At 35.4% G+C, this 22098-nt stretch overlaps 2 protein-coding genes across 2 annotated transcripts in view; one reads left to right on the top strand and one right to left on the bottom strand.

Moving 5' to 3' along the window:
- LOC127854244 (DNA-directed RNA polymerase III subunit RPC2-like) overlaps nt 1–13494 on the bottom strand; it is a 53543-nt gene extending 40049 nt beyond the window's left edge. The window contains exons 1-10 of the mRNA XM_052389263.1: nt 13348–13494; nt 11320–11409; nt 10485–10549; nt 8460–8535; nt 7158–7258; nt 5889–6104; nt 4973–5054; nt 3901–4050; nt 2759–2875; nt 1790–1975 (exon numbers count right to left, since the gene is read on the bottom strand). Of these exons, the coding sequence (XP_052245223.1) occupies nt 1790–1975; nt 2759–2875; nt 3901–4050; nt 4973–5054; nt 5889–6104; nt 7158–7258; nt 8460–8535; nt 10485–10549; nt 11320–11409; nt 13348–13407 (1143 nt within the window). The 5' untranslated portion in view covers nt 13408–13494. The remainder of the gene's footprint in view (nt 1–1789; nt 1976–2758; nt 2876–3900; nt 4051–4972; nt 5055–5888; nt 6105–7157; nt 7259–8459; nt 8536–10484; nt 10550–11319; nt 11410–13347) is intronic.
- The window catches only part of LOC127854246 (glutamine-dependent NAD(+) synthetase-like), a 34436-nt gene continuing 25808 nt past the window's right edge, over nt 13471–22098 (top strand). Inside the window, exons 1-4 of the mRNA XM_052389265.1 lie at nt 13471–13646; nt 17558–17618; nt 18294–18410; nt 18681–18734. Of these exons, the coding sequence (XP_052245225.1) occupies nt 13562–13646; nt 17558–17618; nt 18294–18410; nt 18681–18734 (317 nt within the window). The 5' untranslated portion in view covers nt 13471–13561. The remainder of the gene's footprint in view (nt 13647–17557; nt 17619–18293; nt 18411–18680; nt 18735–22098) is intronic.

Here is a 22098-nt window from a genome sequence, read left to right as displayed (position 1 = left end):
CTGTCCCCTTATGATAGTTTGCGAGTGTTCCAAGTATGAAAGCAATATCTATGATACTTTAGGGGTAAAGTGGACCAAAACACAAAACTTAACCAAATTTTCAAGTATAAGGGCCCATAATTCCGTCAAAATGCCAGTCAGAGTTACATAACTTTGCCTGCACAGTCCACTAAAGATAGTTAGTAAGTGTTGCAAGTATGAAAGCAATAGCTTTGATACTTTAGGAATAAAGTGGACCTAAACACAAAACTTAACCAAATTTTCAATTTTCTAAGTATAAAAAGGGCACGTAATTCTGTCAAAATGCCAGTCAGAGTTACATTACTTTGCCTGCACAGTCCCCTTATGATAGTTAGTAAGTGTTGCAAGTATGAAAGCAATAGCTTTGATACTTACGGAATAAAATGGACCTAAACACAAAACTTAATCAAAATTTTCAATTTTCTAAGCATAAAAAGGGCACATAATTCTGTCAAAATGCACGCCAGAGTTATCTAACTTTGCCTGCCCAGTCTCCTCATGATAGTAAGTAAGTGTACCAAGTTTGAATGCAATAGCATTGATACTTTCTGAGAAAAGTGGACCTAAACGCAAAACTTAACCGGACGCCGACGCCGACACCGACGCCAAGGTGATGACAATAGCTCTTTTTTTTTTCAAAAAATAGATGAGCTAAAAATGCACTAATCATTTCCCCATAAAGTTAAATCATCTGTATAAACATTCTAAATGTAAGGGCATTGCACGGGAATGAAAGACTCACTTGTGAAGTACTCAACTGGTTCTAATTTAAAATCTATGATTCGATATTTTGTGCTTTTGTTTTGTGTTTACATTTAAAACATTTGAACCCAACTGAGACCCGTTCTGAGAAAACTGGGCATAATGCATGTGCGTAAAGTGTCGTCCCAGATTAGCCTGAGCAGTCCACACAGGCTAATCAGGGACGACACTTTTCGCCTAAATTGGATTTTTGCTAAGAAAAGACTTCATTTAAACGAAAATTGTCATAAAAGCGGAAAGTGTCGTCCCTGATTAGCCTGTGCGGACAACACAGGCTAATCTGGGACGACACTTTACAAACATGCATTATGCCCAGTTTTCTCAGAACACGACTCAACTTTTCATGAAGACTGCAGACGTCTGTTTGTATGTGTTAACAGATAAAATGAAGTAACATCAATTTAATTATGCTTAATCTCACTTCAAGAACCACTTTCTAGCTGTAATTATTTTTTGTTTATTAATTAACTATGTGCTAAAATGTTATCATTAATGACTTAATCTAGAACTTTTTTGAATGTGTAATATATCAATACACATTGATCCACGTACAAGTCATTAGGCGGTCTCATTTGCATATTGTGTAATACTGAAAAGTTTTCTAATAACACATTTAATAGCATAGAAAAGTGCACAACAAAAATAATACATGGTTGCTGTCTTTAATAAAATATTGAAATCTGACTCAGATAATCTGGGCTGGAAAGCTTTGGCAAGCTTGTCCTTCCCTATGCCAATATCATCCTCGTCAGGGATCAATCTGTTATGATAAAACAGTAACCATGACTTCTCTATTAATCTTCTCTGTGTTAAACTTCTCGGACTCGAGAGCCTATCAATAGGCCTGAGGCTTTCGATGCAATTAAGCTAAAATAAATAGGTTTACAACTCAACTTCATGGTAATATGAGCCATGTTCTGGGAAAAAGAGCTTAAGACGAGTGCGTATAGTTTTGTCCCAGATTAGCCTGTGCAATCCACACTGACATCAAACCAGACTCCCTCACCTCAGTATTAAACTTCTTGAAGAGGTCTTCAAACAGCAGTGATATCAGTGACCCGGCTAGCTCAAGTCTCTTGTTGCCATAGTAATCCCTGTCGTCTCCCTTGACGAGGCCCTGCTGGGCCTGTATGACACGACGCACCATCAGGCCCAGATACACTGCCTTCATCTTGAAGTTCCACTCCACCACCTACAGCCGAAAATGACGTCATTTTTATTGTTGCAATGTTGGTAATTTTACTGCAGTATGTTCATGAATTTAAATGTTTAAGTAACCGGGCATTAACTATCTTTTATACCAAGCAAAATATACATAGGTAACCTAACCATATAAATAACTGCGGTAATCTAATTTATACAATTAGCTGCTTCAGTCACAAACAAGGCTGCAGTTTAATACAAGGCTAAAAAAGTTCGTTTAAATGGTATAAGTTAAGGCTATTAGCATAGAGCAAGAACAAGGCAGCCACTGTTTTGAAGTAAAATTCACAGATTTTCCACTTCATTTATTGTCAAGTGCACAGAGAAATCAAGCTTTTGGACGAGATACAAAATCCTGCAATACAATACAATACATTTTGTCATAGTCTGAAATTCACTAATGCTATGTGGTTCTTATTTTATCAGACATTGAACTGTTGATACCATAAGTTGACCATTGGTAAAGATTTATGTTTTCTGTGAATGACAAATTTTAGCCTGGCTCTAGTAAATGAGGCTTCATGCATGTGAATAAGGTGTCGTCCCAGATTTGCTTCTACAGTCTGCACAGGCTTATCAGGGTAAAAACTTTTCCCCTTTAAGGAGTTTTTTGTTCAAAGGAAGAGTTGCCTTAACGTAAAAACGGTCTAAGGGGAAAGTGTCATCCGTGATTAGTGCAAACTGTACAAGCTTATCTGGGAAGACACTTTCCACATTAAGCCCAGTTTTCCAAAAGCGAGCCTTAATTACAATTTATGACTAATTCTCATACTGGCACATGAGATAGGATGACCCCATGTAGCACGTCTCTCGCCTCATCCACTTTTGTCTTCTTTGGACCTCCCCACATACGACGTTGACGGATACGGTTGCCAATGTACTTCAACGCCTGACAGAAACAAGTGCACAAACACATTGTGTTAAGATTTTCAAGGTATTTCAATACCTGTCAGATAACAATTAGGTATGACACATAAATTGCAAAGGTTTCCATCCCAATGTACTTGAATTCTCTCTGGAAATAATGATAACATATCTTTTTTAAGAGAGCATTTTTTTACACAAAAATCATTTCCTGAACTTCCTTGTCATTATTGATTTTACAACTGGTTTAAAACCTTTTTATTTTAGCTCCATTGAATAGAAAGCCTCAGACTTGGGTTCGTATCCTGGGCCTCGGTGTCCTTGGGAGAGATCTTAAGAAAGCTTCCTAGGTGGGTATCGAACCCATGACCACCAGGTCGCAAGGCGGACACCATATCCATTACACCACAGCGACCTTTACAATTTGATTTTACAATTAGTATTACATGTGCTGTTGGTTTCATCAGATGGTTCATAGCTCTGAAAGTATTCAGACATAGCATTTTTTTTTTACTACACTAGCTAAATTTTTAATCATTTGAATGGCTCATTTAAATATCATATTACATGTACAGAATGATACTATCAGTGATCAATTCCAAGGCAGGCATTATAAAAAAATAAATGGTTAATATAAACAAGAATACCATAGAGTGTGTGTGTATGGATTATTACTTTAGAAAATAACAAGAGATGTGTTTGTCAGAAACACAATGCCCCCTACTGCGCCGCTTTGAAGCCATATATTTGACCTTTGACCTTGAAGGATGACCTTGATCTTTCACAACTTAAAATGTGCAGCTCCATGAGATTCACATGCATTCCAAATATCAAGTTGCTATCTTCAATATTGCATAAGTTACCGGCAATGTTAATTTTTTTCGATGGACGGACAGACTGACGGCTTTGAAGCCATATATTTGACCTTTGACCTTGAAGGATGACCTTGACCTTTCACCACTCAAAATGTGCATCTCCATGAGATACACATGCATGCCAAATATCCAACGGCACTTTACGCACATGCATAGAGCGCAATTGATCACATACCTGTAGCTGAGTGAAAACGCCCGCCTTATGGCATTCCTCTAGACACGGGGCCACTGCCCCTAGCACCGACTCTTCACTGCCTATCATCTGAACAAACTCCTGCTCACACTCGAACCCCATACCTTTGAAGATAATCGCTATGGGAATGTCCTGTAAATTTAATTTGATTGGAATACATATGACATATACATCAGTTTCTAAATTCTAACAAGACTATTGCCAAGCAATATAGTCCCCTACCGGCTCCACCATTGTCAGAAATTCCACCATTGTCAGATTATTATTTATTTTTTTGTTGCCATAGCAACCAGAATTTTTGACGTAGGAACAAAATGAAATGATGTGCATACCGTCCATATTGCCATCTATCCATGTTTCAAGTTTCATGAAAAAAATATTAAGAACTTTTAAAGATATCGCAGGATCCAGAAAACCACCATTTTCAGCAGTATTTCTAGTCTATTTGTTGCCATAGCAACAAGAATTTTTGACGTAAGAATAAAATGAAATGACGTGCATAATGTCCATATTGCCATCTATCCATATTTAAGTTTCATGTAAAAATATTTAGAACTTTTAAAGTTATCACTGGATCCAGAAAAGTGTGACTGACTGACAGACTGACAGACAGACAGAGCGCAAACCATAAGTCCCCTCCGGTGAAACCGGTAGGGGACAATAACCGTCTAGATAAGTACAACAAACTTTTGATCACTGATGTCTCTAGGAGGTTATTGCAATTAAGGAATATGGTATGGTTGCCATGTTCATTTAGATAAAATGTGTGGGGACAAATAATAAATAATCAGCGGAAACCTAAAATTTACAAAAAGTAAGAAAATTTCCTGATCTTCTATGCCTTACCTACACACCCTGATATAAAAATGACAATACAATAATTTGCCATTAAAATAGTTGGTATATCCAAATTAACAAAGTAAAGATTTAAGCATCAATTTATAATGATTAAAATATCATAGAAATCAAAGCGATTTGAAGCAAATGTTTCTATCATAAGAATTGGGCATGCAAACATTTTCCATAAAGTATTTAACTTATATTAATAAAGTACCTCTGAGAACGAGTTCTGCTTCATGTAGTACTTGTCATGCTTGACTATTACATCAGTCTTAGTCTTTCTCTCATGAGTTGAGCTGTAATTAAACACAAAGGCATCAATATGACTGCCAGCTGTATGACCCCCATAATAGAAGCACAGTGGCTTTAAATATGAGCCTTGCTATGGGAAAACAGGGCTTAATGCAGTTTGCACAGGCTAAGCTGGGGCGACACTTTCTGCATAAACTAAATTTTCCTGAGTGTTTTAATAAGCATTTTTTAAGCAATAATACTGATATTTTTCCTTATGTTTTCTTTGTAAATAAAGATAGCAGGTACTGTGTTTGTCACATCTCAGCTACAGTAGCTATTAACGACCCAATTAAAATACATAATTGTCTATAATCTACCAAGTGGGAAACATTTAAATAAAAATAGACATCTAGTAGATGATTAAAAATTCATATGTGCTAGGCACACAAATACTTATCATAATTGCAGGTTGTTTTTTTGCGCTTGTTTTTATTTATGGTACTTTTCAAATGTGGGGTTGACTTAAAAATAACTTCACTGATACCTCATCACAAATGAGATACAATATTTTTAACACCATAGCAATTAAAATTTATGTTGTTGTCTTTCTTGTAATTTCGAGATGTTTCCATTGAATATGTACAATGTACAATGATATGAGTGTCTCTCTAGGAATACAGGATTTTAAGCATGTATAAGAGTATCGTCCAACTTACCGCCTAAACTGGATTTTTTCTTAGAAGAGACCTCCATTAAACGAAAGCTACCATATAAGCCTAAAGTGTTGTCCCTGATTAGCATGTTCAGACAGCACATGCTAATCTTGGACAACACTTTACATTCATGCATTAAGCCCCATTTTCCCACTGCCTGGCTCACATTGATTTCCTACCTACCTAGTCACAGAGCACACGACACTCCCTTTCCTGCCGACGTCGGTGTCCACGATCATCCTGTTCTTAGAGAGCTGTTCCTGAATGAGTACCACCTTCTCTGTCCCCCTGACGATGAAGTAGCCCCCTGGGTCCATGGGGCACTCGTTGAGCTTAGCCATCTCTGCAGGACTCTTGGCATGCAGCACGCAGTTGGAACTCCTCAGCATGATGGGCATTCTGTGGGGAAAAGTTATTAACCCTTTACCCCATAAGAACCAAAGTGAACATGGCTATGTGCAAACAGCATAAAAACAGAACAGCCTGTGAGTAACTCGCCGTCTGTTCAGGTTTTATGCTGTTTGCTGCTCAGCAGTATCTAAGGGTTGGAAATAAAGCCTTTAAAACTTGAATTAAGTAATGAAGGTATTTAATTAAATGTAACTTTCTATGGGACTACAAATGCGTCAAAATAAACATCTAAGTGGTAAAGGGTTAATGTTGCTATTTTATGCCATTTGTAAGCATGATCTTATGTTTTAACCCTTTACCACTCAGAAACGCACTTTGACGAGTTTGTAATCAGTTAGAAAATCAAATTAAATTAAAGACCTTTCCTACAAGATTCAAGTTCTCAAGGCTTCATTTCCAATCCTTAAGTAATGATAAGCAGCAAACAGCATAAAATCGGAACATAATTTAAGTTACTGTACTTGCTATACTGTTCTGGTTTTATACTGATAGCATATATAGCTATTTTCATTTTGATTCTGAGTGGAAAATGGTTAAGTCAAATGCTAAAGTAGGTCTTTTTTGCACAAAAGTACTTAAACCCAAGTACTTATTAGCTGTAATTGGCATTTTGTACATAAAACAGACCCAAATGAATCTGAAAAGTTGCAATTTTCTTTCAACACTTTCCCACTCAGCAAGTAAGTGTAAATGGCTATGTGCAAACAGCATAAAACCAGAACAGCCTGCGAGTAACTCACGCCATTCAGGTTCTATACTGTTTGCTGCTCATCAGTATCTAAGGTTTGGAAATGAAGCCTTTAAAACTTGAATCTAGTAAGAAAGGTCTTAAATTAAATTTAATTTCCTAAGGAACTACAAATGCGTAAAAATACGTATTTAAGTGTTAATAACATCCAAGGTACTCTAAACATCTTCCATATATCTTACCAATATTTTATGACCCATTTAATGTTCAATTTTCTTTACTGATGGCAGAGACAATGTTGTCCTAATCTATATTTATACAAAAAACTCCATATCCTTATACAGTGTCCCTACCTCCCTATGAGCAGGTTGTTACGCACAATTCGCTGATTGCCTCGCGTGTACTCGATATCCACTGTGATGGGTGCTGAGTAGGTCATGTCTCGTAGACGACACTAGCATTTTCAAAACAAATTAAAACAACATGACTATAATTATGAATTATTGAAAATAAGGACAAAGTTTTTCAACAGACTACATTACAGAATAGTTCTATAAAACACAAATGCAATATAAAGAGGAAAAAACTTTAAGAACATCAATTATTATTTATGATAATGAACGTCAATGATTAATTATTTATGATAAAGAACATCAATGATGAATGAATTATGATTATTTGTATCACTGCAACAGACAAACTACAAATTAAAATCATTACAGTTCCGATACAACAAAGGTCACGGGATTCACTGATTGACATTCATCTGGATCAAGATATAACTTATAATATGTATGTGTTAGCATAGCTTGGCAATCTCAAAACACGTTATTTACCTACCTTTTTTTGCATTTATATGTGTTATATCCATGTGTCATATATTGGTAAATCAAATAACATTATTCCATGTTCGTATTTTCAAATGGGTATAAATACATGTGTAATCCTATAAGCATTTTATATTCGTGCAAAGTTAACAAATTCTAGCCGCAAATAACCAGTTCTGATGTATTTCATGTAAATCCTTTGTCGTCATTAAAAGCATGCGAAAATCAGACTTCATTTATAACATGACTTCATATATCCTTGGGGAAAGTGTAGACTTTAATATTTGATTGATGAATAAAAACTTTGTAGTGCAGAAAACGTTGAAATCTTAAAAAAAAATAGAGCTTTTTTAAAAAGTGGAAACCTGTCTTCGTTATTAAAAAAAGGCATTTACAGCTCTAAGGTCATTGAGATAGGTCAGTATTAATCTGATGAACAGTTGTTGTAGACATCTCTATTAGGGCAGAACGTATTCAGCTGCCTGAGCACTGATTGGCTTAAAAGACTACCGATATGAATTTGATTGACACCTTGTATCATGTCAGTTATAAGGTGACTGTGATGTACAATGAAGGCAAGAAATTTTCGACAAGACTACATTTAGTTATAAAAGTTAGATTGTGCAGGAAATTAAAGTGCGTGAAAAAAGGGGGTTCAGGCAACTCACGATATATTGGACATGGTGAAAAAACTGATTGTGATACAGTAGATCTGCAGTGTAAAAGATAAAAAGAAATATAATAATGAAACAGTGAATACAAAAATATGAAAATTACAGTAAAATGAAATCGTTCTTCTTGATTCCATACTTAATGTACACTGAATACCTCATGTGGAGAAATTGGTTTGGTGATGTTGAACCCCTCTTCTACATCTGGCATTCCAACATAAATGTTCAGATACCTACAGAAACAATCTCATATACAATTTCTTACAAAACAAATACAAGTACCTGTATGATTTGTAATGTCATTTATTTATTTATTTGAATCAGCATTGAATTAAGCAAATTATAATTATATTTTAAATTTGAGAGATACTTGTAAGACTTCACAACTTTAAGAATGATTCCATATGTAAGTCATTATTTTAACTTATATGACATAACATATAATTAGCTATTGTTTAACACATCATATGATGTTGTTTGGAAGAAAAAGTAAAATCAGGCTGAACTTTTTTAAGCCAAGTCCATATCACTTCTACTGAATTTTTAAAAGTTTATTTCATTCAATACTATGTCTTTTCATTAACAAGAGATGTGTTCGTCAGAAACACAATGCCCCCTATTGCACCTCTTTGAAATAAAACAAATTATTTAAAAAAATGTACCTTTGACCTTGAAGGATGACCTTGACCTTGAACTTACACCACTCAAAATGTGCAGCTTCATGAGAAAGCCGCTTTGAATTTAAAAAAAAAATTTTTACCTTTGACCTTGAAGGATGACCTTGACCTTGAACTTCCACCACTCAAATTGTGCAGCTTCATGAGAACGCCGCTTTGAATTATTATTTTTTTACCTTTGACCTTAAAGGATGACCTTGACCTTAAACTTCCACCACTCAAAATGTGCAGCTTCATGAGATACAAATGCATGCCAAATATCAAGTTTCTATCTTCAATAATGCAAAAGTTATGGCCAACGTTAAAGTTTTTTTCGGACGGACAGACAGACTGACATACATGTACACACATACACACATACTGACTGACGGACAGTTCAACTGCTATATGCCACCCTACCAGGGGCATGAAAATGTGTTCAATAATGAATAATTTTTCAAAAACACTAGGTAACAAGAGTTGTGTTCGTCAGAAACACAATGCCCCCTATTGCGCCGCTTTGAAATTAATTATAAAAAAATTTGACCTTGAAGGATGACTTTTACCTTGAACTTCCACCACTCAAAATGTGCAGCTTCATGAGAACGCCGCTTTGAATTTTTTATTTTTTTTGACCTTTGACCTTGAAGGATGACCTTGACCTTGAACTTCCACCACTCAAAATGTGCAGCTTCATGAGAACGCCGCTTTGAAATTTTTATTATTTTTTTTTACCTTTGACCTTGAAAGATTACCTTGACCTTGAACTTCCACCACTCACAATGTGCAGCTTCATGAGAACGCCGCTTTGAAATTATTTTTTTATTATTTTTTTTACCTTTGACCTTGAAGGATGACCTTGACCTTGAACTTCCACCACTCAAAATGTGCAGCTTCATGAGATACACATGCATGCCAAATATCAAGTTGCTATCTTAAATATTGAAAAAGTTATGGCTAATGTTAAAGTTTTCGGACGGACAGACGCCATTTATTTGACATTTGACCCTGAAGGATGACCTTGACCTTTACCTTTCACCACTTAAAATGTTCAGCTCCATGAGATACAAATGCATGCCAAATATCAAGTTGCTATCTTCGATAGTGAAAAAGCTATGGCCAATGTTAAAGTTTTTGGACAGACGGACATACGCCATATATTAGACATTTGACCTTGAAGGATGACCTTGACATTCACCTATCACCACTCAAAATGTACAGCTCCGTGAGATGCACATGCATGCCAAATATCAAGTTGCTATCTTCAATATTGAAAAAGTTATGGCCAATGTTAAAGTTTTCGGACGGACAGACAGACCGACATACACGCATACATACATACTGACATACTGACTGACGGACAGTTCAACTGCTATATGCCACCCTACCGGGGGCATAAAAACACAGAATACACACTACCAAACAATCAACTAGAAGAAAACAATGTAATTCTACCTCATATAGAAGTTAGGATAGGCATCAAATATTGAGGAAACAATAAACTAGAAGAAACGATGTAAACCTACTTCATATAGAAGTTAGGATCAGCGTCACTGGTGATCTTGTCATTGGCCTTCATTATCTCCTTGATCTGTAGAAAATTCATAACTACATTATAAAAGATGGGGGTGGCAAAATCAAATTGTCCATGGCCCCAGTATCATCAACATTCTCATTTTTTTAGCTCAACTAAGAAGAAGCTATATGAGTTTTTCACCTGTTGGTCAGTGCATGTACAATCTCATATATTAGCTATTAGAACATGAACATATTCCTCCTGAAACTCCTGGTTGAGTCAGATTCAAAACTCCAAAAAACTTCAGTGAACATCAACTCGAGAAGGATGATCAAAATCATTTTAAACAATTAAGTTATCAATTTATATAGAATTCAGAGTTAGTGATTAAGCTGTACACAACCAATTCTTTGACATCAAGTTAAGAAGAATAACAATGATTGCAGTATGGTATCAAAGTGCTTCAATTGTCATTAATACATAATAAGTAAGAAAGGAGTAGTGAAAGTTAATACAAAGTGAGATTCAAAATTAAAGCACTCTTTTAGACAGCACAAATTCTAGAATAGCATTGGTCTTAAGTCTAAGATATTCATCAACCAATTCTAAGACTTATATCTAAAAATAAAGAATATTCTTTAAACTGTCATGAACTAAAACTCATTGAAAATCAAGTAAAGCATGGCAGTTAACACCTTTATTTGTATAATTCTTCTTTAACAACAGTATGTTAATGAAATAAGTGCCATTTTTGGCATGTATATGTGCAAACTCTGAGGAATATTTATGGAGTCTAAGTCTATTCCTACAGCTAAGTATGGGTTCTTGAATATGGCTGTACTTACATCTACGTTGATGAAGTAGTTGAATGAGTCTATATGTTGCTTGACAAGCCCCTTCACCTTCAGAAATGATGGTAGCAGTTTCCATTTCTCCTGCAATGGTGATATGAAAATTTGAATTAAAAATGTTTTTTCTAAGATTTGACCTTTTGCATAGTCGTTAGACGCAGGTGACCTAAATTCAAACTGAGCCTATATATTGTCAAGATAAACATTCTGGCCAAATTTCATCAATATTTAGTAATAAATCTGGCCTCTAAAGTGGTAACAAGGTTTTATAAGATTTGACCTGGTGATCTGGTTTTTGAACACACATGACCCAGATTCAAAATCAGCCTAGATATATTGTCATTATAAATATTCTGACCAAGTTACATGATTAGATAAGAAATGTGGCCTACTGAACGATTACAAGATTTGTTCCTACTAAAATTTGACTGAGTAATGTTTTTTAGGTTGCATGCAAATAACGTCAGTACTACGGCTGCCATTCAGGTAAATTAAATGTGTTTTTGAAGTTTATTCATTCCTTACCTTAATTGGTAATAAACAACGTCTGTTTAGTGATGTGCATGGAATCACTTCTCAGAACTGTGATTGTGTTTATGAAGGGGTGCATATGGAGTACGTTTATATGGAGTAACCATTGAAATTGCTTGTGTGTTAAGTTTAAGTTTAAGACTTATTTTTAGGGGCTGCCAGATGTTTCAGTCATTCAACAGCGCATAATTATGTATACAACAGCTGCACAACTGTATGCGAAAAAGATAAATCAGTATATTATGTCGACAACTAACTTGCGTAGCATAGTTCGAAATATGCAACATCATTATGTAAAATTCAAGATATAATGACAACTAAACTGTTTTACTGTAAGAAAAAAACAGAAAAACATTTTGATTAAGCATTGACCAAGATTCAAACTTGGTCTTCACACTATTACGTTCAGAAACCTGACAACTAATGCAATTGGTTATTCGTAAATCGATTCCCCAATGATAGTGGACATCATAAAAAAAGGCAGAATGGTGAAATTGCACAAAAATTACAACCTCCTTAGACATTACTGGTTGGAAAAGACTGAACAGGACTTGCTTCTTTCAAATTCATGCATCCTGTACACAAACATTTACAGAAACTTTGAGTGTGTGTGTAGGTCAGAGTTTATTCACAGGTCATCACTGAGTCTTTACGAAGTACCTTATGTGCTGACCTTTTTCAAGGAATTTTGAGAACAAGACACATAGGTTAAAAGAAACTGCCAATGTTTGTCTCTCATGCCCATAGGCACTTGGTTGTTCAACAACTAAAACATCAATACTATAAAAGATAGAAGGTAGCTAACTTCCCATATTCTAACACAGTTATACCAGCTTGAAGGCAGTGGCTGTGTATTCTTTTGGTTATAAAATTGTGGTTCCTGTATTTACAACAATATCAGTAGACAGTCCAGGTAAATTAATGACAGATGAACCAGTAACTCACTAGTATACAACAACATACTAGTTAGTTTTACAAAATATAAAGTTGAAACAAGAGCTGTCACCATAGGATGACTTATGCCCCCTATAAATGCTTGATAGAAGTTATGAGCTTTTTTAGAAATCTAAACGCAACCGGATTTTGAAACCTAAACTCGGACCCTAAGTTCAAGGTCAAGGTCACAGGGGTCATAATTTGTGTGTGCATGGAAAGGCCTTGTTTATATACACACGCATGCCAAATATGAAATTGCTATCTGAAGCGACATAGAAGTTATGAGCATTTTTCGAAACCTAAACGCAAAGTGTGATGGACAGACGGACGGACAGTCCGAACTCTATATGCCCTCCTTCGGGGGCATAAACACTAACTAATTTTGGGATTGGCCAGTTCTGACAAATGACACTCTGTTTCAGGACCATATACATGCGTTGCAAGTCACTTAATTAGTCAATTTTAGAGTCTGGCTCTAGAAACAAATCGCGAAAATACGTCATACTTTCATGTATTTATGTTTGGATGAGCAAAATATTGTCAAGATTTGCTTACCTCTATTTCTTTGACAGGTGCTGAGAGGTTTTCAGTGTCTATATTCTTCAAGTCACCCATGCTTCTCCACTATAATCACTGATGTGACCGTCTGAAGATTACAGCCGCATGGGCGCCGCCATTTTAATTGCGACTTTTACAAACGATATTGATCACGTAAATTGACAATATATTGGACAGGTTGTTTTCTGAGTTCATAGTTTCTGTGAATAAAATGGGTAGAAAAGTAACATTGGCAACTTGCACATTGAACCAATGGGCAATGGACTTCAAAGGAAATTTATCGCGGATTTTGCAAAGTATGACAATTTATATTTTACTTTCATTTTGAATTTAATGTTGACTTGAGACTGACACAGGTGACAGGGTCACAGTGACAGAGCTCAAACTTATATTGAATTATTTCTGAAATTGCTGACCTGTCAAGTCTCTAACACTGAATGCATGTTTTGAGTTTTGAATCATGCTTCTTCGCGTAACTTCTCGTGCTTCAAGAATTTCGGAAGTTTTGGGATACATTTCGGTCAATTTTACATTATTAAGGCTGTTTTGGGTTGTTGTTTTTTTTTTACCGTTTTTAATTTCTTTGTTAGTAGTGATAATGCAATGTACATGGATTTAAATAGATTTTAAAAGCAAGGTGTCAAAAGACCCCTGATCTGAAATATTGAGAAATCAAACTTTAAATACTACAGAGGTCATTTTTTAGCTCAACTACATTTATTATTTTATTATAAATTTCTTTTTTTTGGTTAAAATTGTAATAAATACATTGTTTGTAAAGTTTTCATAGCTATATTAATGAATAATTTTTTTACAAAACAATTAAATAACATTGATTCACAATTATGACAAATATACTATATTTAATACTTGTCATGCATCGCATCGGAACTTCAGCAACAATGTTACCACTATGTTTGCCATTAACAAATTCTCTCACTTGAACTCTGTGGAGCTATTGGTGTTGAAAATTTAATTAGTGTTACATTTTTAATCAGTTTTATTTTTTTTTAAATTAAGTCGCTTTATTTTTATTAATAAAAGTTTTTTATTGATGCACATAAAAAAGTAACCCCTAGGTTGGTCCATTTTTTTACCAATTGGCATAATTCGAATAAACTTAGTAAAGGAACACATTAACCAATAATTATGGCATTAAAGGGGTGTCCAACGTTTTGGTAAATTGACAAAATTAAAAAAAATTGTTAAAGATTCGCAAATTTTTGTTTTAGTTATGATATTTTTGAGGAAATAGTAATACTGACCATTTACCATGCTCATCTATTATATGCATCTTTTGATGATTTGAAAACCTGAAAATGATAAAGCGTCGTGCAACGCGAAACAATTGAATAATTTGGAAAGATCTGTTGTTGTTGTTAGCTCGACTATTATATGTGAAATAAATATAGTGGAGCTATCCTACTCACCCCGGCGTCGACGTCTGCGTTAGCGTTTGCGTTAGCGTCTGCGTGCAAATGTTAAAGTTTTCGTACTACCCCAAATATTTTCTTTCTCCCTTCACATATTGCTTTCCTATTTTGCATACTTGTTTACCAACATGACCCCAACCTATAAACAAGAGCAGACAACTCTATCAAGCATTTTGTCATAATTATGGCCCCTTTTCCACTTAGAATATGCAGCAAATGTTAAAGTTTTCGTACTACCCCATTTATTTTCATTGTCCCTTGACATATTGCTTTTATATTTTGCATACTTGTTTACCAACATCACCCCAACCTATAAACAAGAGTAGACAACTCTATCAAGCATTTTGTCATAATTATTACCCCTTTTATACTTAGAATATGCATATTATTGATAAATCTATGTTAAAGTTTGCTTAATACCCCAAATATTTCCTATATTCTTTGACATATTGCTTTTATATGTTGCATACTTGTTTACCAACATGACCCCAACCTATAAACAAGAGCAGACCACTGTATCAAGCATTTTTACATAATTATGGCCCCTTTTACTCTTAGATAATTGAACATTTTGCTTAAATTGCCATAACTTCTTCATTTATGATCACATTTTATTATTACTTTGACAAAACAACACTTACCTGAATACCACAATGGATTCCACCCAAACAATACCCCACGCCCCTACCAGAATCCCTTCCCCCCCCAACCTCACCCCCCCCCCAATTTTTTTTTTTTAAACATCATCTAATAAATAACCACACCCCACATTATACCCCCCTCTCATCCCCCCTACGCCCCACCCCCCCCCCCAAAAAAAAAACAACAAAAAAAAACAACTGAATACCACAATGGATTCCACCCAAACAATACCCCACGCCCCTACCAGAATCCCTCCCCCCCCCCCACAACCTCACCCCCCCCCAATTTTTTTTTTTTTAACATCATCTAATAAATTACCACACCCACATTATACCCTCCTCTCATCCCCCCCACCGCCCCTACCCCTTCACCCCCCAATTTTTTTTTTTTAAAACATCATCTAATAAATTACCACCCCACATTATACCCCCCTCTGACCCCCCACCCCCCTACCCTCCCCCCCACCCCACCCCCCTAAAAAAAATTACATTTTTTTTTAAACATCATCTAATAAATTACCACACCCCACATTATACCCCCCTCTCCCCCCCCCCTAACCCCCCCCCCCCCCCCCCCATAGACCCCCAACAATTTTTTTTTCCTTATGAACATTTTCCCCATGATGGCTTTCGTTATACTGTCAGTGATTTTTTTTGCTCAAATTTACAGCCGAATTTCGGTCGCTTCCCAATCGCAAAAATACAATTTTTTTCCCAAAATTCTGACCAAAATTTCCCAAAAAAAGCCCAACTTCCAAAAAAAAACAAAAAAAACAAAAATTTTTTTTTTTTTTTTTTTTTTTAGAAAGAAGTCTCATATAACTTAATTATGATTTCTTAAATCTAGGTCTCAACTTTATTTTTTAAACATCTTACAAAATATATAACTTGAATTTAGTCATTTTTGTCCATAAATCATTCCCAAACTTGCCACTTTTATTGATAAAAAAAACAACAATTTGACCAGACTCCTTTTCTAGAAAACTCCCTGAACATGCACTTAAAAACAATAACACTTATGTTACTTATAATTCTATTTATAATGCTTCATTTTTCCCAATTTCATGGTTTATCGCGCTATTTTTCCCAATTTCACGGTTAATCGCACTAATTTTCCCAATTCAAAAGGCACAGGCTGTAACAAATTAAAGCAAAAAAAATCACTGACTGTCAAGCACTCGAATAGTCGAGCGCGCTGTTCCCTGACAGCTCTTGTTTCAAACATGGTAAAAAAACACAGATATTTATTTTTATTATTTTATTTTTGAAATACCGTCAAACCATCCCACCTAAGAATCCCCCCCCCCCCCAAAAAAAGATATTTTTTTGCATTTTTTTGAATTTTTGGAAGATAATGTAATAAATAACACACCCCCACACTATACACCCCTCTCCACTCCACCCCTCGCTCCTTTGTGATTGAAATTGAGATAGGTCCCTACACCTTTAAAAAGAAAAATAGATGAGCGGTCTGCACCCACAAGGCGGTGCTCTTGTTTTCTTGTGCAGCCATATCTGGTAAGCTATATATAAATTATTCAGTAGAAGTGCCTGATTTGAAATAACGTATGTTATAAGATAATGCTGATACCCCCCCTCCTACCACCCTCCCCCCCAAAAAATTTTTTTTTTCCTTTTTTTTATTTTTGAAAGATTGTCTAATCAATTATTGAATATGAACAATTTCCCCATGATGGCTTACGTTATACTGTCAAGCACTCGAATAGTCGAGTGTGCTGTCCTCTGACAGCTCTTGTTTTATTTTGGGATACTAGGAGGATTGCTTATATAGGTAAAAAATACATCTGCTCTAAGCATGAGCATGGATGGTGGAGGGTCTAGGCGGGAGACTTTTTACTCCATGACTCCAGGGGTCGGTTGTTCGAGCCTTGTTGAGGGTTACTTTTTTGCCTTTTTAAAAATTGTATTCTTGTTTTTTTACTGGACATTTTTAGTTCAAATGTTTAAATTTATCAATATAAAGCATTTAATGACAAGCTTCAATACATGCCAAAATCTGTTGGATGGCCCCTTTATTTAACATGCTTAAAATAAAAGTATACACAGATCTATCAACAAGTTCTTTTCATGAAATAACTTGCACATTATTATAAAGTCTATTTAATTTCTCAGGTTTTCAAGAAGCTAAAGCTCTGGGAGCAAAGTACAGGATGGGACCAGAGCTGGAAATATGGTAGTGTTGGATTAGAAAAATTGTCATGTTATTTTCATTTTAACAGAACTATTCATCATGTATTTAATGATAAAGGAGTCAAGGGCTGATGGTTATTTCATTATGGTTTGTTTGGGATCAAATTCAAGGCCACTTGAAGAATTGTTTGTACATGTACTCAATAACTTGATAACACATTGAGCAATTGTAATGATTCATTATGTCCAGGGATTACTTATGGGAGGGGTGACTCACTGTGATCCATGTAAAGGTCACTGTTACTAAATGTAGAAAAATACTGTCAACTTCAGATCTTTAGAGTGAATCGAGATATTGTGATGCAAGCATAAATAATTTTGCAAAATGTACAATAACTGACTTTTTGTTAGCATTTAATATCCTTGGGTCAAGACAACAGTCAAAGTCACTGTTAGTAAAAACAGATAAATAGTTTCGGCTCAAAATCAACTGTGTCTCCCACAATATTTTTCAAATTAGAAAAATTCTTAATTAACTTGATATCTATAATAACTTGTCTACAATACAATCAGTTTGATTAACAAAAAAAGCCCGAAACTCTGACAAGAATAGGAAAAGTTCAGTGTGCTGTCCTCCGACAGCAATTGTTTAAACACTTTTTGACTGACTTGTTTTAATTCTATTTTTCACATCATAATTATTATTATTATTTTATAGTGGATATGGTTGTGCAGATCATTTCCACGAGAGTGACACGTTCCTGCATTGCTGGCAGGTGCTTGCAGAGTTGATACACGCCCCAGAGTGTCAAGACATCATCGCAGATGTTGGCATGTAAGTATCGCAGCTCTCGGTAACAATGATTTTATATGACATACCCAGTATTTTAAATGAAAAAGAGTTGTTTTAGTTCTCTGTATGTGTTCACTTTTCTCAAAACATTAATTAACATCAAAGCCATCATTAATTTCAGTATGGATTTGCCATATACAGGCAATTGTTTTCGAAATTGTTCAAAAATATATATTTCAGCAACATTTTGAAAATTAACACCAAATGTATCCTTGTATTAAGGTGATCACTAATTTTGTTGTGTTTTTTCAGGCCAGTAATGCACAAGAATGTTGCCTATAACTGCAGGGTTATTTTTCTCAATAAGTAAGTACAAGTACCTATTTCTAAAGCATAAATTTCTGAAAAATCTGCATCATGCGATCAATGAACCACTACTGAGGGTATCAGCAATGTTAAGAACTGGTCATAGAAATAAGAATGCTATTGAATAATGGAAATCAATACCATGCTTGCTTCAATCTATAAAAAACATAAGAATTGGAGACAATCAATTATGAATCTAGACCATTAAGTTCTTTTTTTATCAATACATAAATGATTGATAGTCAACATTAAATTAATGATCAGCCTCCAAGCACCGTTAAGATTACATTACCATTAAATGTGGACTAACATATTGATTTATTGTCATATGAAATTACATTATAAAGCAGGGACGGCACTTTTGGCTTAAACTGAATTTTGCTATGAAGATTCTTCCATTAAATAATAAATGCCATCAAATAGGAAAGTGTGGGCACTTATTAGCCTGTGGTGACTGTCTGGCAAGCCAATGTAAACACATGCATTTGGACTGGTTTTCCCAGAGCAAGGCTCAAATCTATGATAACTTTAACCCTTTCAGTGCGGGAACCGAATTTTGAAGGCCTTTGCATACAGTTAGGATCCAGATGAGACGCCACAGAACGTGGCGTCTCATCAGGATATAAACAGTTTGCTATTCTGATAGTATTCTTTGAAAAAAAATCCAAGAAAATGCTAATTTTAGAAATTCAGCAGACGACATTTTAGCAGAAGACAAGTTTCCTAGCATGCAAAGGGTTAAGTTGTTAAATGTCTCATGTAATTGTAATTGATCCTCCACAAAATCTTTGGGTATTAGTTGATGTAAAGCCTTCTTGAAGATGTGACACTAAGGTTTATAATGTAATGTTGTATTGTAATTGTTCGATATAAGGTGTTTTCCTGTATGTGGCTGTAGGGAAAATTTGGTTAAACTGTTTTGTTTGTCAAACTCTTCCAATGTCTTTAAAAGGGGCCTTTTTACGTTTTGGTAAATTGACAAAACTAAAAAAAGTTGTTTCAGATTCGCAAATTTTCGTTTAAGGTATGATATTTGTGATATAGTAATACTGAACATTGACCATGCTCTAAAATATCCATTATATGCATCTTTTGACGATTTGAAAACCTGAAAATTATAAAGCCTTGCAGCCCGAAATGATTGAATAATTTGGAAAGTTCTGTTGTTGGCCTTATATTTTTGGAAACTACAAGGATTGCTTGTATAAGTAAAACATACATCCGCTTAAAGCATCAGCATGGATGGTCGAGTGGTCTAAGCGGGATACTTTTTACTCCAGGACTCCAGGGGTCAGTGGTTTGAGCCCAGTTTAGGGTTACTTTTTTCCTGTTTTTTAGCTCTGATTTCTCAGGTGAGCTTTTGTGACCGGTCTTTGTCCATCATCCGTCCGTCCGTCGTCCGTTCCCATTTGTTCGTAAACACTCTAGAGGCCACATTTATTGTCGATCTTCATGAAACTTGGTCAGAAGCTTTGTCCCAATGAAATCTCGGTCGAGTTCGAAACTGGATTGTGCCGGGTCAAAAACTAGGTCACTAGATCAAAAAAAAGAAAAAACTTGTAAACACTGTAGAAGTCACATTTCATGCCCAATCTTCATGTAACTTTGTCAAAATGGTTGTCTTAATGATAAGTTGGTTGAATTCAAAAGTGGTTCTGGTCCGTTGAAAAACATGGCCGCCAGTGGGCGGGGCAGTTTTCCTTATTTGGCTATAGAGAAACCTTGTAAACACTATAGAAGTCACAATTTTTGCCCAATCATCATGAAAGTTGGTCAAAAGATTGATTTTATTGAAATCTCGGACAAGTTCGAAAATGGTCCAGATTGGTGAAAAAACATGGCCCCCAGTGTGCAGGGCATTTTTCTCTATATGTATGTAGTGAAAACATGTGAACACTCTAGAAGTCACATTTTTGGCCCAATTTTTATGAAATTTGGTCAGAACATTTGTTTCCTTGATATAAGAGTTGAGTTCGAAAATGGTTCCGGTCAGTTGAATAACATGGCTGCCAGGGGGGGGGGCAGTTTTCCTAAATTGGCTATAGAGAAACCTTGTAAACACTCTAGAAGTCACAATTTTTGCCCAATCATCATGAAAGTTGGTCAAAACATTGGTTTTATTGATATCTCGGATGAGTTCGAAAATGGTCCAGATCGGTGAAAAAACATGGCCGCCAGTGGACGGGGCATTTTTCTCTATATGTATATAGTGAAAACATGTGAACACTCTAGAAGTCACATTTTGGGCCCAATTTTCACAAATTTTCATGAAATTTGTTCAGAACATTTGTTTCTTTGATATGAGAGTTGAGTTTGAAAATGGTTCAGGTCATTTGAATAACAAGGCTGCGGGGGGGGGGGGGGGGGGGGCAGTTTTCCTTATTTGGCTATTATTAGAGAAACCTTGTAAACACTCTAGAAGTCACAATTTTTGCGCAATCAACATTAAAGTTGGTCAAAACATTGGTTTTATTGTTATCTCGGATGAGTTCGATAATGGATCAGATCGGTGAAAAAACATGGCCGCCAGTGGGCGGGGCATTTTTCTCTATATATGTATATAATGAAAACATGTGAGCACTCTAGAAGTCACATTTTGGGCCCAATTTTCAAGAAATTTGGTCAGAATATTTGTTTCCTTGATATGAGAGTTGAGTTCGAAAATGGTTCCGGTCAGTTGAATAATAGGCTGCTGGGGGGCAGTTTTCTCATATTTATATAGTAAAAAAAGCTTGTGAACACTCTATGAGTCACATTTTTTGCCCAATCATCATGAAACTTGGTGAAAAGATTTGTTTTATATATATCACATAATTTATGCCATAATTATTGCCTTTAGATTGTCCAAATATTCATTGTATTATACAAAATCCTTGTAAACACTCTAGAGGTCACAATTTTGTTTCAGATGTTATGAATCTTGGTCATCATAATATTTATTTTTGTAAGCAAAGTTTGATGTTTGGTAAGGGGGGTCAACTCAAAATATAGGTCACCAGGTCAAATCTTACAAAAACAAAATCACTCCATATGCCAGAGTTTTGGTTCAATAATGATGAAACTTGACCAGGATGTTTGTCTGGACAATATCTAGGTCAAGTTTGACGTTTGGTAAATATTGAATGAACCGACTCCTCTCATGTGATATTGAGCGAAATAGGGCCATCTGGGCCCTCTTGTAATTGTATTCTCGTTTTGTTTTTTAAAGGAGATTTTTAGGTCCAATGTTTAAATTTATCAATATAAAGCATTTAATGACATGCCAGCTTCAATACATGCTAAAATCTGTGAAAAGGCCCCTTTTGTTTGTTGTCCCTTAAAATTGGTTATGCCCTAAAACAAAGTTTCAGATTGAAGTTAAAAC

The sequence above is a fragment of the Dreissena polymorpha genome, chromosome 12, assembly GCF_020536995.1.
Source record: "Dreissena polymorpha isolate Duluth1 chromosome 12, UMN_Dpol_1.0, whole genome shotgun sequence".
NCBI classification, from domain to species: Eukaryota; Metazoa; Mollusca; class Bivalvia; order Myida; family Dreissenidae; genus Dreissena; species Dreissena polymorpha.
Note: the sequence above shows the minus strand (reverse complement) of the source record. Positions and strands in the feature narration are given on the sequence as shown.